The sequence below is a fragment of the Culicoides brevitarsis genome, chromosome 3 (genome assembly GCF_036172545.1).
Source record: "Culicoides brevitarsis isolate CSIRO-B50_1 chromosome 3, AGI_CSIRO_Cbre_v1, whole genome shotgun sequence".
Taxonomy (NCBI): Eukaryota; Metazoa; Arthropoda; class Insecta; order Diptera; family Ceratopogonidae; genus Culicoides; species Culicoides brevitarsis.
In genome coordinates this window covers 33,891,626-33,919,433 of record NC_087087.1, presented here as the reverse complement: position 1 = coordinate 33,919,433, position 27,808 = coordinate 33,891,626, and the positions used below count along the sequence as shown (strand labels likewise).

General features: G+C 23.5%; 3 protein-coding genes across 3 annotated transcripts; 2 read left to right on the top strand and 1 right to left on the bottom strand.

Moving 5' to 3' along the window:
* Positions 1 to 914: 914 nt before the first annotated feature.
* LOC134835540 (uncharacterized) lies at positions 915 to 13,283 on the bottom strand. The gene is made up of 10 exons (XM_063850420.1): positions 13,024 to 13,283; positions 12,361 to 12,530; positions 8,890 to 8,988; positions 5,513 to 5,564; positions 5,096 to 5,436; positions 3,645 to 3,901; positions 2,832 to 2,907; positions 2,361 to 2,516; positions 1,109 to 1,291; positions 915 to 1,048 (listed from the first exon to the last, which is right to left on the bottom strand). Exons 2-10 carry the CDS (start codon positions 12,478 to 12,480, stop codon positions 983 to 985), a joined length of 1,350 nt encoding a protein of 449 aa, XP_063706490.1. The 5' UTR covers positions 12,481 to 12,530; positions 13,024 to 13,283; the 3' UTR covers positions 915 to 982.
* Positions 13,284 to 16,024: 2,741 nt separating this feature from the next.
* LOC134835539 (uncharacterized) lies at positions 16,025 to 19,155 on the top strand. Its single transcript, XM_063850419.1, has 11 exons — positions 16,025 to 16,147; positions 16,707 to 17,348; positions 17,670 to 17,762; positions 17,820 to 17,961; positions 18,019 to 18,053; positions 18,143 to 18,209; positions 18,269 to 18,288; positions 18,362 to 18,403; positions 18,462 to 18,551; positions 18,606 to 18,713; positions 18,922 to 19,155. The coding sequence occupies exons 1-11, from the start codon at positions 16,025 to 16,027 to the stop codon at positions 19,153 to 19,155; spliced, it is 1,596 nt and encodes a 531-aa protein (XP_063706489.1).
* Positions 19,156 to 24,467: 5,312 nt separating this feature from the next.
* Positions 24,468 to 27,808, top strand: LOC134835538 (uncharacterized). The gene is made up of 5 exons (XM_063850417.1): positions 24,468 to 24,593; positions 26,099 to 26,188; positions 26,310 to 26,654; positions 27,339 to 27,584; positions 27,689 to 27,808. The coding sequence occupies exons 1-5, from the start codon at positions 24,468 to 24,470 to the stop codon at positions 27,806 to 27,808; spliced, it is 927 nt and encodes a 308-aa protein (XP_063706487.1).

Here is a 27,808-nt window from a genome sequence, read left to right as displayed (position 1 = left end):
TTTCTTAATACTTTGAAAAATTTAATTTTCTTTAAAACTTAACTATTAATATTTTTTTATAATTAAAATAATTTATTTATTTAAATTTTCATTTTTTTTTTAATTTCTGTCAAATTTATTTTTTTTCATTTTAAATATAATTTTTAAATATTTTTACTTACCTCACCAAAAATTAAAAAAATCGAAGAATTTTAAAACTTCAGCCAAAGGTAAGAAAAAAAAATAAAACTACAAATTTTCCACTTTATTGAAAATTTATTTACAAAGAAGATAATAATTTTTTGTTTCTTTTTTTTTAATCTATATAAAAGAACATGCTAAACTCATCATATCATTTAAATCGAAAAAAATTTCTAACTCCATTTCTAAAACAATTTTGACATTTCTTTACCTTTAAATATAAATAATTTTTTTTTATTACCAAACAAAAAAGTTTATACCCATGTCTATATATATGAAAAGCATCCTTAATTATTTTTTAACATATTTTTTTATATAATAATATAATTACATAATATTGTACATATTTATTTGCAATTTTTTTTTTGTTTATTTATAACACCACAGTCATCGTTTGAGCAGGAATATTGATGTAAAAATAGCTTAGATAGGCACAAAGAGTGTCTTGAGCATTTTGTGATTTTTTTTGAAAATTCTTCATTTTTTCTTCAATTTTATTTTTTTTTTAACAAAATGGCAAACTTTATTAGCGGAGTCGTCGGTTTGTGCGTGAAATTGAAAATTATTTGTCTACTATAAATTAGTCACAAGACATATGGAAAACCATAGCCAGAAAAAAAAGTTAATGGAAAAATTAAATAATTAAACCAAAAAGATTTTAAAAACTTTGAAAACATAGAAAAACTACATAGAGGAAAAAATTAGAGAAATTAAATTATTATTATTTGTTATGTTGAGCATTGTTGTATCGATTTTTTTTTTTGAGAAAAGCCATAATATTGAAGGTAACATAAATGCGAATTTAAATGAGTGACGTGATAAGGCGAGCTTTGAAGTTGACGAGTCTTTCACTTGTTTGAGCAACGCGCTAAAAATAAAAAAAAAATATTAAAAAAATTAATTTTTATTTTATTTGAAAATTTCTTACCAAAATCAAATCTTGGATCAAATTCGAGAGACCTCTGTTTGCCAAAACGAACAATCTCGTGACAGGGCCGGGAATTCCTTCGGTATATCCATCTCCGGATTTTCCTGTTTCACTGTCGCTATCGTCATCGGGAGCATTTTCTTCTTCGTCAGTCTTTTCTGTGCCACTGCTTCCGGAAACGAGCTGCATTTGTGAAGGAAAAAATATTTTTAGAGAAATTCGATAAAAAAAAAAATAAAAATAAAATAAAAATAAATAAAAAAAATCAATCTCCATACAAAATAATAATAAATAAAAAGCAATTAGATAGTTCTTGTTAGAAAAATGCGTAAATTAAAATTATTATTTAATTAAAATAAATATTTGTTTATATTAAAGTTAAAATAATTTTCCAATAATATATTTAAAAAGTTAAAAATTAAAAGCCATCGTTAGTTGTCATTGTGATATTAGAACTTTTTTAGTTCATATGAACTCAGGGTGCAGAATTATTTTTTTTTTAATTTTTTAAAAATTTTTATTAAATTAATTTTATTAATAATTTAAAATAAAAGTACAAAATTAATTAATTTAATTTTTATTATTTTAATAAAAAAAAATTATTTAATTTTTAACAAAAAAATAAAATAAAAAAAAATAAATAAAAATGAATAAAAAAATTAAATTAAATAAATTCAATAGTTTAATAAATTTTATTTATTAATTTTTTTTTATTTTAATCAATTTATTTTTTTAATTTTAAAAAAAAAAAAAATAAATAAATAAAAAAATAAAAAAAAATAAAAAAATAATTAAATAAATTAGAAAAATTAATTTTAAGATATAATTAATTTTTAACAATTTTTTTTTTAAATTAAATTTATTTTTATTTTTTTAAATTAAATTAATTTTTTTAAATTTATTAATAATTTTAAATTAAATTAAATTTAAATTGATCCTTTTAAAAAATTCTTTAAGTCAAATTTTTAAGTCAGTCAAAATTTTTTGTCTGAAGTAATTTCCGAACCCTGTTTTCACTTAACCGCAATTTTTGTCAGTTATGCAAATCCAATTGCACTCGTCACTAAATCCTCTACAACTACTTAATTTTAGTTTTTTTTTGCATGTAAGTATGTCAAAAACTCAAATCAATGTCAATCAAATGTAGTTAATAGTCATTGTTGTTAATATATTTGGTTAACGCACAAAAAAAATTACAATTCAAACAAATTTGTTAATTAAATCAACAAGCAATGTGTCAATAATGTGTTACCAAAGATAATTCCGCATTGCTGTTTGTTCTAGCTGTTCTAGCAGTTTTGTCATCTAATTGGTCAGAAGATGATGGCAAATTGTCATCTAGGCTTTCAGTTCCTGCCACTACTCTATAGACTCTCCCTGCAAATCGTGCACTTCGATCAGCAGTCCTCTATTTTTCATTATTATTTTTTTATTAGCTAGATTTTAATTTTTTTTTTTCGTTTTTTTTTCTTAATAATTAACTCTTGTTACTCGTGTTAATTATTCACAAATTAATTTATCGTTTTGGGTTAAAATGATGGTTAGCTCGCTAATAAAGTCTTGAGGAGTCGTTTTTCGGTTAAGGATCTTTATTAGTTTCGTGTTAGTCGCTATTTTGTTATACAAAAAAAGACGGAACTATCTAATTTTTTTCTGGTTTTTTACTTTGCTAATGATGGGTAGGCACACAAAAATATTAATTAAAAAAATTTCTTTTACTCACTCTGATGATGTCGAATAAGAAGTTGCCTGATCCGCCGCTTCCTCCGGAGCTACCGCCGCCATTGAAGTCCAAAAATCTATTGAAAAATGAATTTAAATTTTTATTAAGTTGGTTTTTTAAAAGTTACAAAAATTAAATTAAAATTTAGAAATTTTTTTTCAAAATTTTGCCTTTATTTATCGTAAAAAAGCTTTTTAACGGTATACGGTACAAATTTTAAAGGTATACCATAAATTCTTCTTAATGGTATTCGGTATTAATTTCTAAAAGCAAAATTTTCTTCAAATTTTTTACATTTTTAAACTTTCTACGATATTTTTAATACTAAAATTCCAAATTTTAAATCTACGGTATACGGTACATATTCTAAAAAGCGGTATGCGGTACAAACATTAATTTTAAATAATTTTTTTTCAGTTGAAATTTTAAAAATGCTGAGCTTCAAAATGTATTTTATGATTTTTTTTCAAAATTTTGCAATTTTTTATTGTATAGAAGCTTTTTAAACGGTTACGGTACAAATTTTAAAGGTATACCGTAAATTCTCTTAAAAATGTTTTTTGTTATGATTTTTCTTTTTCAAAATTTTGCAGGTTTTTATCGTACAGAATTTTTTTGAATGGTATACGGTACAAATTTTAAAGGTATACCGTAAATTCTTTAAATGGTATACCGTAAACTCTTCTTAATGGTATGGTATTTATTTTAAAATCAAATTCACTTTCAAACTTTCAAACTTTTTCAAATATTTTAAAGACCAAAAACTCAACAATTTTAACTTACGGTATACGGTACATACCGCAAAAAACTCACCTCTTATCATGATTCTTCTCCTCATCTTCCGCACTATCGAGCGTCAAGTCATCGATTGCGGGAGATTTTGACTCCGACGCCTTCTGATCCGTATTTTCGCTTGCTTCTGGCTTCGAATCTATCGCATTTTCCGCCGCTGCGGTTTCACGAACCACCCGAATCAGATCAATTTGACTGCCAGCAGCATCAGCTTCACCTTGACTCTCTTCTTCGTTTCCTTCATTGGCTATCACCTGTTTTTTATGGATATCGAATAAACAAGTTTTTTTTTTGTGGTTGATAACATCATGTTAATGGGTTAGTAAAATTTTTAGGTGCAATTTTTTAAATTTTTTGTGTAGGAAATAGATTTAAGAGGAGGAGAAGAAGAAAAAAGACACAAACACAGACAGATAGAAGAAGATGGAAAAATAAGCTGCGCCGATAGAAGAAGTTTTGAAGAATTTTCGACACTCGGTAACGTGTGAGGTCGAAAAGACAACATTTTTAATCACATGAACTTGATATAAAGTTACATGATAAACATCGCATTTACGTATTCTTTTGCAATAATTTATCCATTGAATGTTAAAAAAAGTCTTAAAATCTAATGAAATTAGCATTACGTGTGTGTGGCTTGTTGTGTCGTGTGTGTGTGTGTGTTTTGTTCGTGTGTGAACTGCTTCACATACAATTTCAAAAAAAAAAAATTTTTTTTTTTCATTAACAATGTTAGTTATTTGTAACGAAATTTGCATAAAATTACGCACGCAGGCATGTTTGCGCTTCGATAACAATTAAAAGTTGACGTGTGGATGTGATGAAATTATTTACTTCTTATTGTCTTGAGAAAAAAAAATAATAAAAAAAATTGTAAAAAGATGAACAAGTCGAGTGTAGTGTGTGAAGGACATTTGAAGGACATTTTTAAATTAATATTAATTGTTCGATAGAACATGAGCTTAGCCTTACAGATGCTAGTTTTAAGATAAAAGACGATAGAATAGATAATTTTTTAAATGAACCTGAAACCACATTTAACTTAAAAGCTTATTTTTATAAATATTAGTAAGAATTTTTCCATTTTACGATGGCTTTTCACTGAATTGTGACTAATTTCAGTCATTTTTTTTATGAAATCTGGGATTTCATTTGGGTACAAATTAAAAAAAAATTTTTTTGAAAAAAAAGTGCATTAAAAAAAAATACCAAATTAGTACCCGAAAAAAAAACTTCTACATTTCATGCACAATAATGGACTGTTTTAAGTGTTTAAAAATAAAAAAAAAATATTTTTCCCGATTTTTTGTCTTAATTTCTATTTTTTTATTAATCTTAAGATAAATGTTCTTTAGTTTCCTCTAAAAAAAAAATTTTTTTTTTTAGTATTTTCGTTCGTTTCTTGTCTCGTAAAGTTTTTTCTGCCCATTTTTTCCTTGATTCACCATCCAGCGAGTCAAGCGAGTCATTTATCTCTTTCGGACCAAATTGAAGTCATCGTCAGACGTCACAGATTTCGCATCGTAATTGTATCCGCCGCCGCTTGCATTGCTGCCATCGAGCAAATTCACTTTCGACGGAGCATCCGAAGACGTTGTTACTTTCGAATCATCGCTCGCATCTTCGGCGCTATCATCAAACGGCGCAAATGTCGGCAACTGTACATTTACTTTCCTTCCGCCGCTCGTTGTTGAACTGGAACTTGAACTGCTCGTGTCGTCGTCATCTTCGTCGCTGAAGTCGTCATCCAAGCTGGAAGTTGTTGTTGGACCAGCAGCTCCTCCTCCGGCGCCGCCGCGTAACAAAATTGGGCCTTAAGTTTTTATTTGAACGATTTTTTTGGTTTGTTAGTGTCCGAAAATTATGTGATAATGAAGAAACGGGCTTACCTATTGTGCGGAACAGGACGCTAACGATTCCCTGAATCTTTTTTTCAATCATCTGTTTAACAAAATTATATATATCATGTGTCACTATGTGTAATTTTGAACCTCTCGAGTGAGTTTTTTATGAGTTTTGATGGATTTTGATGAAATGCGGTTAAGAGTTGGAGTCACAATGGGTAAGAAGTTATTTTTTGACGAATTATTTTAAGCAATTTATGATAAAATTTGAAAATTTGCCGGTTTTTACGGCTTTTTTGTGGATTCTTAATACTAAAAAGCTTTCTTATGACCTAATGTTAAGCAAAAAATTTAATAAAAAATAAAATTTATGTCCTATTTCAGCCTTTTGTCGGTTATGGATAAAATTTAAAAAAAAAAATAATAAATTTTTAATTATTTTTTTTTATTAAAAATTATTTATGTATAATAAAATTTTTAAAAATTTTTAATTATTTTTTTTTTAAATTATTAATAATATTTTTTATTTTATTTATTTATTTATTAAATTTAATCAAATTTTTTTGCTAATTTTTTATTTTTATAATTTAATTGTTTTTTTTTTCTTATTTTTTTTAATTTTACAAAAAATTTGAATTCAAATTTTTTTTTACATGAATAAATTGTCAATTTTTTAAATTTAAATCAAAAAATTAGTTAATTTTAAAAATTTATTTGAAACAAATAATTAAATTAATTAATTAATTAGGCAAATTAATAAAAAAGTTAAATATTTTTTTTTCAAAATAAAAAAAATAATTTATTTATTTTTTTTTTAAATAAATATTTGAATTTGACAATTCATAAGAAAATTGTTTAAAATAAGAAAAAATAATAATTTCATTTTTTTAATGTTTATAAAAAAATAAGGAAAAAAATTAAATAAATTATAAAAATGAAAAATAATTTTAAAAAAATTATTAAATTCAAAAAATAAATGAAATAAAATAGAAAAAATAAGTTACCTAATAATTTTAAAAAAATTGATTAAAAATATTTATAAAAAATTGATTAAAAATATTTAATTTAAAAAAAAATATTTTATTGAAAAAAAAATCAAATTTTATATGAATTAAAATTTCATATTATTAAATAATTAAAAATAAATATTTATTAATAAAAAATTATTTAAAAAATAATTTAATTTTATGAAAAAATGTCACATGCATAATTTTTCCGGTAAATCGCAAATTATTCAAAAACTTCATGTGTAACTGAAAATCATGCATGTGAATTGCCGACTTTGACATTAGGACACGTAAAAATCATGTGCTCCGAAAAAAGCAAACCCAACAATTAAATAACCAATTATTACAACGAAAAATAAATAAAAACAATAAAATTTAGCAGTAAATGCATGTCGAAAACGTTTTAATTTTTTTTCTTTGGTTTACCATAAAACGGCATCAAAATGTAGGTATTGTATTATAATTCAATAACAAACAAAAAAAAAATACTTTCACTACAAAAAATCGCTGTAAAACAATAAGCTGCAAGCTCAAGTAATTATTGTGAATGCAAAATTAGTTTTGCAATAAAATTATTTCTTCTTTTTTTTAAGCACTCTCCAATGTGTGTAAATATCGGTAGTTTATCGCATCGCATCATATTGTGTGGCATGTGTTCGTGTTTGTGTGGGGGATGTATTTGTATAGACAGCGCAAAATGTGTAGATAATAAAACCGGAATGATTAACTTATTGCATAATATTTTGACGGACGGCATATATTTTTCGTATGTATCATATGCGAGCTTAACATATTAATGTTAATATTTTTTTTTATAATTTAATCAAATTTTATTGGCACATGGAAGTTTATTTTATAATGTTTGTTGTCACGAAAAAAGGTCATTTATTGATTATTAATTATTTTTTAATAAATCGTGTAAAAATGCATTAAATTTACTTTTTTTGTATTTAAATGAGTCTTATGAGTATTAAATAATAAGGATTTCATGCAATTTGCATGGCAATTAAACAAAATAATGCTTAAAAAGTAGATCATTTCAAATAATTTATAAGTATGTATAACTAAAATAAGATTGGAGAAAACCGGTCCGCGGTATTACGATAACACGGAAGAAATCAAATTTATTGAATAAATTCACCTCAGAGAGCAAAAAAAAATTTTTTTTCGACAGAGTGTTTTTAAAAAAATTAGAATTTTTTATTTTTTAAAATTTTTTGATAATTAAAAAATTTTTTTTTAAAATTATTTTTAAAGAAAATAATTTAATTTTTAATTAATTATTTAAAAATTTTTATTTTTTTCAAAAGAAAAAATATTTAAAATTTTTTTAAATAAATATTTCAATTTGGCAAATTATTTAAAATTAATAATTTTATTTTTTTAAGTTATAAAATTATTAAAAAAAATTAAAAATTTTAAATTTTTTAAATAATTTTTAATTAATTAATTTAATTTATTTAAATAAAATATTAAATTTTTAAAAATTAATAAAAATTATCTTTTTAAAAGAAAATAATTTAAATTTTTTGAAAAAAATATTTAAAAAAATAGAAATTTTAATAATTTAAAAAAAATTAATAAAATAAATAAAATTTAATAAATAAAAAAATAATTAATTTATTTAAATGAAATAAAATTTTATTAAAAAAATAATTTATATTAATTATTTATTTATTTATTAATTTAAAATAATTAATTAAATTAATTTAAAATTTTTTTTTACTTCTTTTAAAAAGTAAAAAAATATTAAAAAAAATAAAAATCACTCTGTACTGCATACGAAAAAATTTTTTTTTCTATATTTGTACATTCTAAAGTCAAGTGTTTCCATCAAAAAGTTGACTGGTTGCCAACTGCCTAGATTTATCTACAAATTTATTAAAATAATTATCGCTGGCCTTAAAAATGGACACAAAACAACTTTCAGTTTCATTTGTTCGGTACAAGTTTTTTTTTTCTTTGTGCATTCAAGTATGACGAATTTTTTTCATAAAATTTATTTTTTTTTTTCAAAAAAAACTCTTCTTGCAAAGAATTATTATCTGTCTGTGTGAAAAAAATGTCATAACGCATAAAAAATTCAAAAAAATAAAAACCGCAAACAAATGAATCGAAAAAGTGTCGCCGTAATAATAAACAACAACAAGCAAAAAAGATGACCGCTTGTTTATGTCGCACACATCATAGACAAAAAGTGTTCATAATGGAAAAAAATATACAAAAAAAAAAGTTATAAGGCAGCAAAAAAAAAAGTGGAATAACGTTGTAAGAGACGTAATAAGTTAATAAGTGGGTGAAAAGTAGGTCATTTGTAAATTTGTTTAAAAAAAACAGCATTTTTTTTCTAGGTATAAAAAGTTATGCAGTTATTGAATATTTTTTTTTTGTGATTGTCGGGTATGATTCACTCACCTTTGACAGTTCTGGGAAAAGTTCACGAAGGACGCCGATCGTTCGCTTATTTCTCTCTTTTATTGTACCTTCGTCGCCTAACGTTAGGATATCTAATTCCTGAAAAAAAAATTGAAATATTTTAAAAAATTGATTGATAGGTGTCAAAAAATTAAAAAGAAAAAAATTTCCTCGAAGAAAAATAAGTCGCTCGCCTCCCGCACGCTTTAATGACAACTTGCATGCATGACTTAGTTTGATTGATTTATTTTTAGTAGAGTAGCTACTAAATTTGTGTGTGAGCAATTTATGGCTTTAGGGTCATTGTAACTTTATGATCATGATCACCTTTCGAAGGCAGTAAAGATCGATGAAATGTAATTAAATAATTGACGTTAGTTTGTCTAAATTTGGTGAATGCAGTTATTTGAACTAGATTTTTCGAAAATAAAAAGTTAATGACTTTTTGGAAGGACGTTTAATTAACTGTTTTATCAATTAAACGTTTAATTTTTATTTTTTTTTAATTTTTTATTATTTTTTTATGAATTTTAATAAAATAAAAAAAATATGAAAATAAAATTTAATTTTATTTAATTAAAAATGATTTAAAAAAATATTTAATTTAAATAATTTAATTTTTTTTAAATTAATTTATTATTTATAAATTAAAAATTAATTTAAATTTATTAATTTAAAAAAATTTTAATTTCAATTTTAATATTTTTTAAAAAAAATAAAAAAAATATGAAAATAAAATTATTTATTTTAATATTTTTTTTAAATTAACGAAAAAATATAAAAATTAAATAAATTAATTTATTTATTAAAAAAAGTCAATTTCAATTTTAAAATTTTTATTATTTTTATCGAATTTATTGTAATTATTTTTATTAATTTTAATATTTATTAAGAAAAAAATCAAAAATTTTTTAAAAAACATATTTTTATTAAATTTTCTTTCAAAAATTTTAAAAATTAAATTAAAATAAATTTTATTTTCAAAAATTAAAAAAAAAATTAATTTTTAATTAATTAAATAGTTTCATTTATAAAAAATAATTAAATAAAATAAAAATTTTAATTTCATATTATTTTAAAAATTTTATTAAAATTTAAAAAAATATTAATAAAAAATTATAAAAAAAATAAAATATTTAATTTTTAATTAAAATTTTTTTTTAATAAATAAATTATTTTATTTAATTTTTATATTTTTTCGTTAATTTAATAAATTTATTAAAATAAATTAAAACGAAAAATTATTTAAAAAAAAATTAATTTAAAAAAAATTATATAAAATAATTTTAAATAAATTTTGATAAAAATTGATCCAAAAAATAATAAATTTTAACTAAAACAATATTTTTTTAAATAAATTTTAATATATAATTTTTTTTTATCTTTTCAGACACAATAAAATTTTAAGAAACAAAGAAATTCGTGACTCAACTCATCAAGAAAAGTGATAATTTTTTATTTAAATTTTTTTTTCGCAAAATTTCACACGCATTAATTCCCATGAAGAAATGCAAGGGCGTAAATGACGTGCAAACTGCACTAAACTTGAAATGTCATCATTTCTCACCGCACAAAAATTCCAACGAAGCATATGTCTCAACAAAGCCGCTTCATAAAAAAACCAAACAAACACCAAATTTATATCTTTTGTCAACACTTTTGAAGGTTAATTGCTTACAAAAATTGATTAATTATCATGTGACATCTGCACACACGTCATCACATAAGGAAGGCTACTTGCCGCTCTCAACATCATTGGGCAATCATAAATTATGTCAATACACTTTTTCGGCTTTTTTATTTGTTTCACTTCGACGAAATTATCACTGATTGCCGCAAATTAAGACGTTTATTAGATTAAATAATATTGAATTGTGGAAAAAAAGTAATCAAGCACAAATTATGACATTGCACGTTTTTTTCAGCTGTTTTGAAAGTGATTGGCTTCAAATGAAAGTGAGACATTAAGACAATAATTTTAATGCGAATTATAATGGATTACATCACAAAAGATCGAAAAAATTGGTTTGACATAAAATTTCATACGAAAAAAAAAATTATCAAGTCATCGTGCGAAGATTGTCGTTTTGGTTGCACAAGAAAACGAGCTTAAAGGTTAACAAGGGTCGCTCCTCATTTAAAAGTTATTGTGTTGTCAATAACAAAACGTCGTGTGTAATAACAGTTAATAATGCGAAGTTGTTTGTTTGAAAAGTGAAACCATTATTAGAGGCATTGAATGAGATTGATTTGAAAAAAGTCACCAAAGATCAAAATTGTCATTGCCTTAATCTTTTATTGAACAACATTTTATCGGTTTTATGGGCGTTTTTTCCTATTGTTATGGGAATTTTTATCAATATTTTTATTTTTATTCAAGAAAATGGTCAAAAATTTAAATTTTCGATGATTTTTTTCAGTTTATTCATAAAAATATTTTTTAAAAAAAAATTTAAGTAATTTTATTGTTGTTAAAATATACTTAAATGACAAAATTGATCTTAATTTGAGAAATATATGAATTTAATTTTTTTTTTATTTCATTTTTTTTTTTTTTTTAATTTTTAATTTGAAGTTTATTGAAGGAAAATATTAAATTTGTCGAAAATAATAATAAATCATAAAAAAATTAAAAATAATTTTAAAAAAAATTTCTCTAAAGTGTAAATTTTTTAATAAATTTTAATTAATTTTTTTTATAACAAAAAATATTATTTAAAAAATATTTTAATTTTAATTATTTTATTTATTAAAAATTATTATTTAAAAAATATTTTTTTTATTAACAAATTAATTTTATTTTATTTATTTTTGTAAAATTAAAATTAATTAATTAATAAAAAAAATAATAAATTTGGCGAATTTTATTAATAATTCTTATTTTTAATAATAATATTTAATAATTTAAAAAATTTTTTTTTTTCAATTTTATTATTTTTTTTAGATTTAATTTTTTAATTAAAATTAAATTTTAAAATTTAATTTAATTAATTTTAAAATAATTATTTGTCAATATATTTTCTTTGATTAAAAAATAATTTTCTTATAAAATTATAATTTTAAGTTTTTTGACTTCAATTAAAGAAAATATTGAAAGTATTTCAAATAAATTTAAAGAATAATTTAAAATTTTAACTTTTAAAATAATTTTTAAATTTTTTATATATTTTAAAATTAAAAAAAAAATGTTTTAAACATAAATCCTTCAAATTTTCATATATCATTAACGTTCTTTACCAAAAAAATTACTTTGCAACATTTTGACACACAAAATAAATGATTTAAAACGCAAACTAACTTTCCGAAAGTAGTTTTACTGCAAAAACCCCTTCATATAACTCGTTTTTTCAACTGGTTCAAACAAATTGCATCTACTATTCTTAAAATTTATTAAAAAGCCGCTCAACCATGCCTTTGACTTCATACAAATTCAAAAGATTTCAACTAAAAAAATCAAGCGCGAAACCTTACCTTATCTCCTTTGAGCGGAATTTTTAGCAGTTCTATCGATTTAAGTTGCTCATCTGCTGGCACGGGAACAGCTGCCACAGCGCACAGCACGCATAGTAATACAAATAATTTGCTATTCATTTTTTTTTTTTGTGTTAATAATTTAAATTAAGTGTTTTAGTGAGGAACCTCTGAAAAGACAAAAAAAAAATTAAAAAAATTAGAATTTTCAAAAAAATTAAAGAAAAATTTAACATAACAAGTTTGGTTCGTAGCAACCCAATTTCAAAGGACACAAAAAAGTCGCTTGACTGCCTTGTGTGACAAAACGAGTCACAAGACATATGCACACGATTTTTTTTTTGATTTAAATTAATTATTTATGGAACCTTGTTGATCCATTTCCGAATAATTTTTTGTTTGTTTGAGGAAAAAATTGCTCAAGTTTGCATATTTTATCACTGAAGCAGAAAGATTTTAATTTTTTCTTTTTTTTCTTTCACAATTCACATATTTTATAAGTACAATTGTTGAAAAAAAAATTAAAATTAAGTTAATTGTCTTGAACAAACTTTTTTTTCATAATATTTTTTTTATGATTTTTCGAATTACAAAAAAAAAATTAAATGATGTAATATTTACTAATTTAAATTTAATTTAATCTTGAGTGTGACCTTCACTTACCGTCTATCTATGTTAATATAAAATAAATAACGAATGGGATCAATTTTTTCTGTTTTCGTAGCACTTTAGCACTTTTTTAGCTGAATTCCATTAAAATTCTTGATTTATTTTGCTAAAATTGTCATTTAATTTTTTTTTTAGATTTTTTTATTTTTTCACATTGACATGCTTCGAATAGCTAATTAACACACAATGATATGCACAATGTTTATTATGATTATTTTTTCTGCTCGAGAAGACCTTCCGAAGAGAGCGATCGTTTCTTTTGTAAAACAAGTTTGCGTTTTTGGGTGCAGCGACGTCGACTTTACTGTTTTGAATGATTAAATAAGACTGAAGTAGGTAAAGCTCGAGCAGCGAGTTGTTTGCAGCAGCATTCGTCGCGTCGTCGTCGTCGTGTTGGTGTGAAAAATTCGTTCGGAATTTTTTGGAGGAAGCAAATCGCGTTCGTACACACGAATTGTGGTGAGTTCGTTTTTCCTGAGTGGGGAAGAAAACTTGTGTGAGATGTTTTTTTTTGTGAATGTATCTGTGTCTCTCGTACGAAATTCATAGGCAAAAATTGTTTTTTCTGCAACACACTATTAAATTTAATTTTTGTGTGTTGGTACGCCTTATATTCACACAAATGGCACGCAACGAAGTTTTTGTTTCGAAAAAAGTTGTAAAAATAAATAAAAGTGATTACTGTAATCGAGCCATATAGGATACAGGATGCGCTTCGTGTGTCATGTTATGTTTGGTTTTTTGTGTTTTTGGGTAAATAGATGTGTATTGGCAAATTTTTATACGGAATTGTGGTTGATTGATTGAAGCATAGCGCGAGCGCGGCGGCATTCTTGTGATTTTTTTTTTGGGCAAACTTTCATTTTGTTTGAGTTACAACGTTAAATAATAAACATTTTGTAACACTTTTTGATTTTTTGGCATTTGATATTTTGTAATTGATTAGATATCAGCATGTTGTTTTTTAAAATTTTTTTGGGTGAACTTTTTAAATTTTTAGACCTAAACTTTGTAAAAATTATTCTAATAAAAAAAATAATAATAAATATTTTTTTTATGTTTTAAATAAAATAATATTTTTAAAGTTAAAATTAGTTTTAAATAATTAATTAATAAATATAATAATAATTATAAAATAATTAATTAATGAAATAATAATAAATAATTAATTTTAATTTTATTTATTTTTTTTATATCGAAGGCAAGTTAATTATTTTTTTTCGTTCAGAAAAAAATTTCATTTAAATTTTATTGTGTCTGAAAAGATATAAAAAAATTGTGTATTAAAATTAATTAAAAGAAATGTAATTTAAATTAAATTTTATTTTTTTCGACTCAATATTAATCAAAATAAATAGTAAATTAAAATATTTTTTTTTAAATGAATAAGTTAATATTCTTCAAAATTAACGAAATTTTTTAAAAATTTATATGAAAAAATAATTTTTTATATTTTTAAATTAAAGTCTAAAACATATTCATTATTTAAATTAAAAAATTAAATTAAAATTTTAATTAAAAATTAAAATAAAATTAAAAATTAAAATAAAATTAAAAATTAAATTTTATTAAAAATTTGAAAAAGCAAGAAAAAGAAATTTTGAAGTAAGTTTTATAAAAATGTTATTTTTTTTTAAATTGGGCAGAAGTGCATTAAGAATTAATTTTTTTTTTCAAAAGTCAATTTTTATTTTAATTTAAAATTTAATTTATATTTTTTTGACAATTTTTATCAATTTTGATAAGATTTTGAATTCCATTTCTTTATTTTTTTTCAGAGGAAATTTCTAAAAATAAATAAAAAAAATTTAAAAATAAAATAAAATAAAAAAATTTTTAAAAAATTTAATAAAAAAATAGATTAAAAAAATAAAGTTAAAAAAAATAAATTAAAAATAAAATAAAAAAAATAAATTAAAAAAAATAGAAAAAAATAAAATAAAAAAATCGAAAAAATTTCGGTAAAATTATTATGATTTTGGTTTTTGAATAATTTTCATCTCTTTAATTTTTTTTTTTCATCAAAAATATCGCATATTTTAACTCCGATCAATTATTTTTACTTAAATTGTTAAAATTTAACTTCAACTTCTGCTTTAAGTTCCTTGTAACTTTGAACCTAAAAAAATATAAAATAATAATTTACCTTCAAGAAATCAATAAAAATTGTAATTTTCATACTTTGAACAACAATCGATCTTCTACAACTCAAAAATAAAAATTATTCAAAGCAACGTGCATCCGATGAAATGTGATTCCGTCGTCACTTGAATAAAATTTAAACGCGATGCTTGGCACGATCTTCGTGTTCTTTCAATTGCGGCATCATAAGAATAATAATTACTCTGACGTCTACCTAATTGAGTTACTATTCACTAAACTATTCTCTGCAATGACACGCACAAATTATTTCATTTGAGAGATGTTGAAAAAAAAAATTGAAAGAACGACTGTCGTCTGCGTGAATAACTTACGATTGCGACATTTTCTTGCATTTTACCCGTCAACATTGTGAGTCACTTCATTGGTTATGCTTGCATGCATCTGTCTGAAATTACAACTTGTTGCAGCGAACTAATTATTACTCACCGCAGACATTCTTTATGCGTCTTTAAGCAATCATTTCGCTTTTTTTCTCGTGTTTTTTATTTTTTTTTCACTTTTCACTAAAAAAAAACTTTTTTTGAAGAAAAATTAATTTTTTACTTTTTAATCAAATTTCATGTCAATAACTTACCTACTTTACTTGCTACTGCCTGTTATACAATAACTTATCAATCACATAACTGATATACTTGTGACATATCTAAAAGTCTGTTATTATGTCCATCATCGAATGATATGCTCACTTGGGCACAATTGTTATAAAAAAACGCTCGGATCCCATTTTAGCCTCAGTTTTATCGTCGATTTCCATCTATTCGTATCGGTTCGTGCATCTTCTTCAGCAAAAATTTATTCGTTTCTAATGCCTTTCAATTAGAATTCTGCAAAAATGAAATTTAAATTTGCACTTTTTCTGCTAGTTGTGTTGTGCACGCAAACAAATCAATCGAAACTGCGAAAGGGGAAGCAATTGTCGAAGAAACCAGCGGAAAATATCAAGGATTTGTACAGTGTTAGTGTTGCAAAAGTGCTAAAAATATCAGAAATTATTAAAGAATTTTAAAAGAATTTTAATTAAAAAAAAAAATTTATAATAATGAAAAATAATAATAATATTTAAATTTATTTTATTTAAAAAAAAAAACGAAAAAAAAAAATTTAATTTTTTGTTTAAACATTTATTTTTTTAAATTTAATATTTTGTCTAAAAATTTATTTTTTTTAATTAATTTTATTTAAAATTTAAAAAAAAATTTATTCATTTATAAAAAATTATAAAAAATCTGAAAAAATTAAATTAAAATTTTTTAATATTAAAAAATTCATTTAAAAATTTATTTTATTTATTAAAAAATAAAAAAAAATATTAAAATATTTATTTCATAATTTTATTGATCAAAAAAATAATATAAATACATTTTTAATTTTTTTCAAATTATTTTATTCAATTTTAGATTTTTATTTTTGAATATTTTTTAAATATTTAATTTTTTTATTAATTTATTTTTTTAAAATTTTTTTTAATAATTTTTTTTTAAAAATTATTTTTTTTTTTATTTTTCTTTTTACAGAAAATCCATCGCCGCGACGTACGAAATGTAACAACAGTAGCCATGCTCATGGGCACCATCTCAACAGGCCAAAAGCTCAAAGAAAATTTGGAAAAAATGATGAGCGACGTAAAAACAAATTTGGATACAACTCCTTTGAGTGAAAACAAGCAAAAAATTAAAAAAATCGAGTACACCATGAACCGAGATCGCAAAGCATTCGAAATTTTGTACAAAGTAATCATGACGGGAATCACGAAAAACGACACAAATATCACTGTAACTGCGGAAAATACTTCAATTAAGACCAATAACGGCACAAATTTATATGACGTGCAAGATTCCTTCGAATTGAGAGAATATTTAAGTGATTTAGAGAAAAATGTAAAAACACATTTGGACCAAATGAAGCAAAGCACGGAGAAAATGAGCGATTTTGTGATGAAATTCTTTGAAAATGTCATAAAACGGGATGAAGAGAAGAAAAAAGATGAGAAAATCGAGGATAAAACTTTAAAAAAGTCGAATAAAGATACGAAAATTGATCAAAAACCATCGATATTGGCAACGAATCAAATTGACACGAGCACATTTTTCATGAATCCAGCAATGTATCCTCTGATGTACAATCCGTACAATAATTGGCCTTTCATTGCAGCTAATGTAAGTTTTTTTTAAAGTGAAATTTTTAATTTAAAAAAAATAAAAAATATAATTTTTTAATTTTTTTTAATATATAAATTTAAAAAAAAAAATAAAAAAAAAAATAATTTTTTTTAAAAATAAAAAAAAATTAAAAAAAAAATTTGAAAAAAAATAAAAAAAAAAGTGAAAAATTTTTTTAATTTTTTTTTTTTAAATATTTTTTTTTTAAAAAAAATTTAATTTAAAAATTTTTTTTTAAAAATAATTTTATTTATTTTTTTTACAAAATAAAAAATAAAATTGAAAAAAAAATAAAATAATTTTTTTAAATTTTTTTAGCTTAAATTAGCGGAAGACAACAAAAGACGTCAAGATCTCAAAGGAAATGAACTTTCAGATGAAGAAAATGACTCCAAAGAATCAACTTCAAAGGTAAAAAATTATTAAAAAAATATTAAAAAAAATTATATTTAAAGCCAAAAACCGCAGGAAAAAGAGTCCCAAGTCACAGTCGAGAGCCAAGAAGACGAATCCGAAGAGTCCTCTGAAGAATCTGCTCCCGGAGGTCTTGCCGGACTCATTGCCAGTTTAAGCGGCGGCGATATGGGAAGCGATGTTGGCGCTCTTTTAGGTAAAAATCCAACAAAAAAATAATTAAAAAGCATTAAATTTAAATTTTTACGTGTAGGTGCAGTCTCTGGCGTTGTAACGAACATTTTTGGCGTAAGTAAACAATAAAAATGACAATAAATGTGAAAGTGACATTCAAAACGTTACTTGACTCATTTTTCAAAACTTTTTAATTTTTTTAGCCCGATGGCCTAGATATCGAATCGTTAATTAGCACAGGAACAGGATTGATCGGCGGCTTGTTGGGAGGTAAGTCAATCATTAATCACGCGATATGCCTTAAAAAAATTTTTTTTTTTCATTGACAGGCGAAGAAAATGTTGGAAAGGTCAGTGAATTGTGTTAAAGTTAAAAAAAAATTTAAAAAATTTGATGTAAATTTGATGTTTCTTCAATTCAAGGTCTTTTCGAATTATCTCGGAGCCGCATTAGAAGGTTTTAGCGTGAGTGGTTTCGATTTTGACGAGTTTTTTGTTTGTTTTAAAAGTTATTTTTTTGTAGGGAGGCGGCGGTGCGGATAATAATGGACTGTTTATCGGAAATTTCTTGGGAGGAACGTTGGCGAAATTGAGTGCGGATCCGGAAGATGAAGTAAAATTGATTTTTTTCGCGGATTTTGATGAAAAATTTAATTTTTTTTGACAGGAAGCTCCTATTAGACCGGATATTTTTTTCAGTAACTTTGCGAAAGGGTTGAATGAGGGATTGGGAAAGGCAGGAGATGATCGAGATGGGTCCGATAGTCATCATTCTGTGAGTTTTTGTGATTAAAAATTACAATTTATGTCATTTTTAAAATTCTGACTTTTCAACTAAATTTTTTTAAATCAATGAGAAAATTTTCGATTTGAAGCAAAATTTTCTTTAAAAATTACCTGAATTTTTAATTTTTAGTTGAATTTTCTTAATTTTTTAGCCTTTTTAAGTCAAATTTTTGGTAAAAAATATTTTTTATTTGTAGCACGGATCTGATTCCTTCTCCTTCATCGGCAAAGTAATCTCATCAGCAGTTGCTGGCGTCGTAAATCTCGTTGTTCAAGCAATTCTTGGATCAATTGGAGGCTCAAGTGAAGGTTCAGCTGGTTTATCGGGCACTTCATCGGACATTTCGAAAGGAAGTTCGAGCTCTTCTAATCATCATCATCACGATCCGGGATGGAAACCGCCTGCTGAAGGAGCTAACAGTTATTATTAAGCCTAAAAATCTAAAAAAAAAATAAAATTTAAACCAAAGGAATTAATTTTAAAATTTAAAAAAAAAAATTAAGAATTGCTCAAAAAAATATATTTTATGTAATATTTTAAAAATTTTGTAAATAAAAAAATTATGTCAAAAATTTCTCATAACGATCCGCATAAAATTTCACAAGTCGCAATAATTTGGCATGAGACAACATTTCAAAGGGTTTGTCCGAAGACATCGAAAAAAGTACATTTCCTTATTCATCGTATCTAATTTTACATTCAAATGACTGCTTTTGCTGCCTATGCTTACGTTTTGACCTGCATTTGCGTGTGCCGTACAAACTATTGTATAATAGCAAAAATGCATTGTCTGAAGTGTGCAGACACGCCACAGTCGTTGTCGACGTCGTCGTCGTCACAGCGACAAGCCACAGAGAGCAACAGAAAAGTGAAAGTCAAGGCAATATATTTTCGTTATGCCAATTTTTTTTCTTCTCTTCGTCAAAATATACATGAATGAATGTTATTTTTTTTCAACATGCCTACAGAGTGTTTTTGTTTTATTTTTGAAATTTTTATATCAACTTTAAAGAATTAAAAAAAAAATACAAATTAAAAATTTTTGTGAAAAAAAATAATTAACAATAATGAATAAAAAATTAAATAAATTTTTATTTTATAAAAAAACGATAAAAAATTATTTTTAAAATTTTTAATAAATAAATAATTTTTTTTCTGTTTAAAAAAAAACAAATTTGATGAAAAAAAATTAATTAAAAAATTAAATTAATTAAAAATTAATTAAAAAAATTATTAAATTGAATCAAAATTTATAAATTAATTAAAAATTTTTGTTTTATTTAAAAAAAAATTTTCGAAATAAATAAATAATTTATCTTCATTAAAATTTAAATTAATTTTTTATTTGAAAATTAAATAAAATAATTAATAAATATTATTTTATCTGAATTAAAAATTAAATAAAATTAATTAATTTAAAAATTTAATAAAAATAAAAATTGAACAAAATTAATAAATAAAATAAATAAAAATATTAAATGGTTAAATTAATTTGAAATTATATTTAATAAATTAAAATAAATTATTTTTTTTTTTCAATTCGGAAATTTGAAAGACTTTGAAAAAAAAATAGTCTTATTTATTTATGAATTAATTTAAATCTATTAAAAATAATTTTTAATTATTTAACCTTTAAATATTTTATTTTAATTTTTTTCAAAAAAATAATTAAGTAAATAAATAAAATTAAATTAAATTTTAATTAATATTAATTAATTTTTAAAAAAATAAATTTTAAGAATTTAAAAAAATATATTTCTAATTTTTTTAAAGTTAATTAAAATTTAATTTGAATAAAATTTTTTAATTCATTAAAAAAAATAAAATATTTTTTTTGCTTGAAAATTCAATAGAATTAAAATTATAAAAAATTATTTTTAATTTATTAAATTATTTAAAATTTAAAAAAAGTAAAAATTTAAAAAAAGATAAAATTAAATTAAATTTTTATAAAAATTCAAACAAAATTTATTGCTTAAAAATTAAAAAAAAAAATAAAAAAAACACTCTGTACCATATTTACACACGGAATACAAAGTAAATTGTTTTTAATGCTTTTTTTTGTCTTCCCTAAGTCAAGTCAAGTAAGCAGCTTTTTGCGTTCAAACACTTGTCAACCTTCAATTGCTGGCAAGAAACAAGAAAGGCAACAGGATAACGCGTCAGAACAACAGATTACAAACTGGTCCAAATCTGAAAGGTGTCTCGAATGGTCTGGAACATATGGCTCAAGAAAAAAAAATCAGGAAGTACTTTACTTGCAATTGACGTCTTTATTGCGCGTCATCAAGAAATTGGAATTTTTCGAAAAAATGTAAACACCTTCACTCTTCTTTGTTGATACTTTTTTTGAAATATTTTTGTTGTTTTAATTCCGAGAGAAATTTTTGTTTCGTTTTATTTTTTGTACGAATGCTACGAAAGTTTTACGGCATGTGCGTTTGTGCACTATCTGTATAATGTAATAATAGTCTGACTAAAGGCGATATCAAAACATAACATTTCAGTGAATATTAACTCTAATATCAATTCGGACGTTTTTTCGAAGTTTTTGTGAAAAAAAAAAGTTTTTTCTTGTAAAAGTGACATAATTTGTTCTCGAAAAAAGCGAAATTGCACAAAAAAAAGTGAATGACTAATAATAAATTTTAACGAGAGGTATTTCAAGTTTTTTTTTTAACTCAACATGTGATTACAAAGTTATCTTGTGCGAATAAAAAAATTGCGAAAAAACAGCTGTGAGTGAGTGTTAGGCGTTGCACGAATTTCCCGCAGTTCAAAAATCTCGTATCTAGAACAAGGTTTACGAGTTCAAGCTACTTTCATTTCGACGCCGCCGCGAGATAACAATGCAAGTAAAAATATTAATTAAACTCTTTCTAGGCTACTTTTTTTTGGTCGGCACGCATTAAAACAAAATATTTCTCTTCGATAAAGGTCACGAAACAATTTAACCTTTGCGTTCGAAAAAAAAGCAATCAACTCACGTCGCAACCCGAATAACTCAATAATAATCATATTTTAATCGTTACCATTATCCATGAATTATTATCTAATTCAGCATAAATATTTTAACCTTAAATATTAGTTGAACTCCGATTATTGCCCAAAAGTAGCAAAAAAAATTTAACATCCTGAAAAAAAAAATTGGAGGCCAATTTGTGAGTTTTTTTCGTGTGTTTCTCAAAAGTAACTGTTTGAAGCCCTGACCTCAAATCGAGATCACAGTTGACGTTCAAAAATGCTACGTTTATGACAAAATAAAGTAAAAAAATTGAGTTAATGAGTCAATTGCGGTTAAAAGAGTAATTATTGCACACATGACTCACGAAAAGTGAGACATAATTGTTTAAAAGGTGATTTTATGGCAATTTTAGGTTTAATTATGTTCACCTGTAATAATAAAAACTTTAAATTAATGTTTGATGATCATAAGTTGATTTCAATTTTCTTTCGTTGAGTGATTTTTTACCAATAATTAAAAGGTTTTAAAGATATTAAAAGGTTTGAATTGTAAATTTTCGTCTGAAGTGCTTCGTTTGTTTTGAAATTTTGTCTCATATTATTTTAAAGTTTTAATGGGAAATTTCGTGGATTGAATATTTAGTTAAAATTTTGATATTTTTTATGTTTTTTAACGATTTTATGTTAAAAAGATAGAAAATTGACAAATTCTCAAAAGATTTTCTTCATTTTTTTGAATGAATGATTTGAAAAAAAAAATTTTAGCTTCTTTAAATTTTTTTAAAATTTATTGTGAAATATTTAATTTAAAAAAATTAATAAATAAATAAAATAAAAAACAATAAATAAATATAAAAATTATTTTTTAAATTAAAATTTTTCAAAAAAATTCTTTACCTAATTAATTAATAATTTTATTTTTTTATGATGTATTTTTTTGCTTATTTAATTTATTTATTTGTCTTTTTAAAAATAATGAAAATTTAAAAAAAAAATAATTAATCTTAAATAAAAAATTTTAAAATGGATAAAATTAATTAATTGAATTAATAATGCCTTTGGATGAAAAATTCTGAATTTATTTTAAAAAATGTTAAATTAAATAATAATAAAAATAATCATCAAAGAAATAATTATTATTTTAATTTTCAATCTGAATTAGGGGATCAAAAATTAAAATTTATTAAAAAATAAATTTTTAATCTTTGGATTTTAAAGTTAAAAAAATAATTATTTTGAAATAAAGAAAAATATATGAAATTAATTTTTATTTTATTTAAAAATTTTTATAAAATATTTAATTACAAAAAAAAATAAATTAATACAAATATACTTTCAGTCATATTTAAAAAAAAATTAATTAAATTCAATAAATTTTATTATTTTCTGATCTATTTTATTATTTAATTTATTTACTCATCTCAAAATTACATAGAATAAATTGTAAAAATTAAGTAAAATTAATTAATTAAAAGTAAAATTGAATATTTTTACCCTTGGATGAAAAATTCTGAATTTATTTTAAAAAATATTATTTACCTAAATTAAATATTAATAATAAAAATTATCATTAAAGAAATTTATAAAAAAATAAATTTTTTATCTTTGGCTTTTGAAACAATATTTTTAATATTGTAGAAAAATAATTATCTTGTAATAAAAAATATTAAATTAATTTATTTTATTTTTTTTAAATAATAATTAATTTATAATTATTTTTTTAATATATTTTTTTATCGAATTAATTAATTTGATTTAATCTAATCTTTATATTATATCTTAATTAATTAAATCTTTTAATTATTTTTTTATTATTATTTTCGTCATTATATATTTTGAACAATATGATTGAATAATAACATGCCAAAGATCATTAGCATTAACTTAAAAGATTTTTTTTATATATGTTAATAATAACTCTTAATTTTTTTTCAATACATTATTATTATGCTTTTTTTATCTATTCAATATATTCTGTGATCTAATCTCATTTTCTTCATAAATATCATGTTTAAATAATTAAAAAGGTCAAGAATAACTGCATTTATTGCAGTAGGTACATTATTATTAAAACCGATGTCTCTTTGTATTACAGCATCGCGTTCAATAACGAGGTTTCTTTTGAGGTCAATTTTATTTTTTGCTCTCGTGAAAGCTTGTTATAATTTCTTTAATTCGCCTCTAAGATAAAAAAAAATGAAACAAAAAGTCATCCATCTCCCAATTACATATTTTTATTATTATATTAAATAATATTTAATTGTACGCTACAATTATATTCGGCACAATGAGACTTCATACTATTAACCGAAATAAAATCCAGTTTTTTTTTCTCAAACATGTTTTTCTCACTTACACACGTAAAAACTGCATGTTGCACTAATACAAGCGAAACCACTCTCAGTTTTTAGTTTTTTTTTTGTGTTTGGCTTTTTTTCGGGTATGCAATCCCACTCTCGTTTTCCGATGACTGTACGACGCGACGCGAAGCCCGCTCTCGTACGCATATAGGCTTTAAAGCGTTTCAAGTATCAGCAATAGTTTGGTTTTTGCAGGAGATATTATAGCATTAAATTGATTTTGAGTCTCGAGTGCGCGCATGTTGTAACGAGCAAACTTTAAGTAAAGCGAAATATTTCTCAGTTTGGTGTGTTGTCGAGTGGAGGAGCATCACAGTTGATTTTTCGTACTCGACTTAGTAGTAATATTTATTTATTTTTCGCCTTTTTTGTCTTAAAAAAAATCATCAGAACGGAAAATTCACAAAAAATTCAAAAAATGAGAGGAAATTTAATTTTTATTGTTGCACTTTTGTGTGTGACAATCATCCACGGAGCCCCGCACAGAACGCCACGCGATACTAGCGACGCCGAAGCAGAAATTAGTCCCGTTAACAACAACGAGGTAAGTGAATGGAAAATTTTTTTTGCTGCACTTTTTCGAATATTCGACAAAAATATCACACATTTGAAAAATATTTTTGTTAATTTTATATTAACGACTGACATAATAAAATAAAATAACAACAACAACAATGTAAAACTTGTTGGCCTTCTTTCGACACTAACTGCTTGGATGTCGAAAAAAAAAAGTTTTTAAGTCACATTTTGTACTTGAATACAAATTTACGTTAAATTACTTATGAAAATATTAATTTTTTGTGTAATCGCGCGCGTCTTCATTATGATGCTCATCCATGATCATTATTTATGCAACAACTCAGTGATCGTGCCAATGCAGAAAAATGCATTGTTGCTTAGAGGTTAGACCTTTGCGCTGTGAATGACTGATTGCTCCTCACATGAACTCGTAATAAGGCCATTAAGTTTATGTTTTTCAATGTTTTGTTGCAAAAATCTGAAAAGAAGATAAAAATAATTGGTTAATAATTTTACGTTTTAAATTTTTGCTTGAATTAGCTATGAGGCGATTTACAAATTTCATAAATTTTTCTAATTTTTTCGAATTTTTTGACAAATTATGCATAAAATTCACAAATTATATAAAAATTTGAAGTATTTTAACTAATTTTTTCTTAAAAAAATTAAAATTTCTTCATAATTTGTGAAAATTTGTCATAAAATTATTTTTGAATTAGAAAAAAGCGATTTACAAATTTCATAAATTTTTAATTTTTTTTTTTGAATTTTTTATTAAATTATGCATAAAATTCACAAGCTATGTAAAAAATGAAATACTTTAACTAATTTTTATTAAAAAGCTCAAAATTACTTCAAAAAATTTTGACAATTTGTTTACAAATAGTTTTTGAATTAGAAAAAAGCGAATTTCAAATTTCATTAATTTTTATTTTTTTCGAATCTTATGACAAATTATAAAAAAATATTAAAGTATTTTTTTTAAAAGAAAATTTCTTAAAATTTGTAAAAAAAATGTCATAAAATTAGTTTTGAATTAGAAAAAGGCAAGTTTCAAATTTTCAACTGTCAAATTTTGAATTGACATCTACGATTTTTTTTAAATCTTTAAAAAATTTAATTTTTTATACATTTTTCTATTATTTGATGAAATGATTTTTATAAGAAAAAATTTCAAAATAATTATTTTTTTTTTAATTTTTTTATTATTTTTTTTAATTTTTTTATTTTATTATCATTTTTATTAAATTTTTTTTTTAATTTTTTGCAACAAAAAAATTTTAATTTTTTTTTTAAAATTAAAAAAAATATGTTTAAAAAATTAAAATTGCGACAAAATATTAAAAAATAATTTTTTTTTGTAAATTCTATATTTTTAATTAATTAATTTTAATTTTATTTTTTTTTTAAATTTTTTTACGTAATTTTAAAATTAAAATATTTTTTTTTATTATATAAAAAAATTAAATTGCAGCAAAAATTAAAAAAAAATTATTTCCTAATTTATTTTAATTAAATTTTTCTTTAAAGGACACCGCTGAAGGTTTAAACAGAGAAAAGCGAAAATTAGTCGAGCCTGTACTTCAAAGCAAAAACGCCGTTCTCGGATTCGTCTTCGGGGTAAGATATTTTTCCCTCATATTTTTTGTGTTTTTATTTCAATATTTTTGTGTGCTTGCATTGTTCCATCTCCATCACATCCCCACAAAAACTCATTTTGTAAACACGAAAATTCTCTCAGAAAATCAATTCGCTCATTGACTCGAAAACGAAATTCATTGATACGCTGGACAAGCAAAACATTGCGAAAAACAAGCAGCACAACATCGAGAGTCCCAAGCCGATCAACAACTTCCAAGACCTCATTTCGGGCGTAATTACGCCGAAAATTACCGCAATTACGGGCAAAATCGGGAGTTTGAGTGGCGGCTTTTTGGGCGGAAGTTCAGGCGGCGGTTCGAGCGATGGAAGCGGAAGCGGCGGCGGTTTGGGCAATATCGTAAGCAGCTTGTTGCGACTTAGCGGACCTTTGTTGGCAGGCGGAAGCGGGGGCTCGAGCGGAGGAGGCGCAAGTGCAGGCGCTGATGCGAATTCGTTGGGAAGCGACGAAGATGACTTTTAAGACTTTCTTACCTTTTTTGCTCATTTTTTGTACTATACACAAAAAACAACAACAACAACTACTGCCTTTTTTTCACTCAAACTAAATATTTATTTGAAATTGGCTGTGAAAATGCTCTTCAATTATTTTTTTTATTATTTTTTGGACCCCTCAGCTTTTGTAAATAATTTATACGAAATAATGTAAATAAATTCGATGTTTCTAATAGAATTTAAGGAATATGTTAAAATATAATAAAAGAAAAAAAAAATAGGATTTGGTAAAAAAAATTTTTTTTTCCATTTTGCATCGTCGTCATCATCGCATCGCTTGAGAAATAAATTTATGAGACATGAAAAAATTCATCAGACCGCAGATTTTGTGTTCGAAAAAAAAAATACACGGAAAAAAAGGTAAAAAAGAGCCTTGACATTTTTTTTCATCAAAACCTGAAATAAATAAAAATCACTGAATTAAAAATTAGATTTCTTCACTGCTTTTTCTGGGTCTTTGTCTTTCGCGGTTGATTTTTTCGAATTTTTTTTTCTCTCTTTTCATGCACAGCACACATAAATTCATTTGCTTTTCTATCTTTTTTTATGTAAATTTTGCTCTAGAATGCTTCAATGATTAATTTTTTTAACTAAACTTCGATTTATTATCACTCAGGCAAGTAAATCGAACGCAGTGAAGGTCGCAGCTGCAGCCAGCGGTGCAAGTAGCGCTTACAGCGGAGCAAAAGCCATCTTTTCTGGAAGTAGCGGAGGTCCTACGAGACAACCTTACAAGACAACAACTGATGATACGCCCGATTTTGATCGCAATAAAGTCTCGTTGGTCGTTCCTGATGAACTTTTTGGCAATTCCTTCACTCTCGTAACAAACGTTTCGAAATTAATGGGAGATTTTATCATGGTAAGTAATTATTTGCCGCCTTGAGATACTTTTTTAATCTCGCAAACTCGATGAATTGGAACAAATTTTATGACGAAATTTAATTTTTTTGTTTGTTTTTTTAGAATTCCGCGCGACGGACCGCTGATTTCTTTGTTGTGTTGCAGCCGATACTCAAGAAATCGCTTACCATTGAAAATCCGCCGCCAACAACGACAACCACAGAATCGTCGAACGATATCTAA

Bases quoted from the DNA above. Each gene is read 5' to 3' on its own strand.
- LOC134835540 (XM_063850420.1), bottom strand. From the start codon at position 12,480: ATGAATAGCAAATTATTTGTATTACTATGCGTGCTGTGCGCTGTGGCA. The intron at 5,565-8,889 runs GTGAGTGAATCA...TTTGTTAAACAG, and splicing joins TTTTCCCAGAACTGTCAAAG to ATGATTGAAAAAAAGATTCA. The intron at 1,049-1,108 runs GTAAGAAATTTT...TTTTATTTTTAG, and splicing joins TGATCCAAGATTTGATTTTG to CGCGTTGCTCAAACAAGTGA.
- LOC134835539 (XM_063850419.1), top strand. From the start codon at position 16,025: ATGAAATTTAAATTTGCACTTTTTCTGCTAGTTGTGTTGTGCACGCAA. The intron at 17,962-18,018 runs GTAAAAATCCAA...TTTTACGTGTAG, and splicing joins CGATGTTGGCGCTCTTTTAG to GTGCAGTCTCTGGCGTTGTA. The intron at 18,210-18,268 runs GTAAGTCAATCA...TTTCATTGACAG, and splicing joins GATCGGCGGCTTGTTGGGAG to GCGAAGAAAATGTTGGAAAG.
- LOC134835538 (XM_063850417.1), top strand. From the start codon at position 24,468: ATGAGAGGAAATTTAATTTTTATTGTTGCACTTTTGTGTGTGACAATC. The intron at 24,594-26,098 runs GTAAGTGAATGG...TTTTCTTTAAAG, and splicing joins GTCCCGTTAACAACAACGAG to GACACCGCTGAAGGTTTAAA. The intron at 27,585-27,688 runs GTAAGTAATTAT...TTGTTTTTTTAG, and splicing joins TAATGGGAGATTTTATCATG to AATTCCGCGCGACGGACCGC.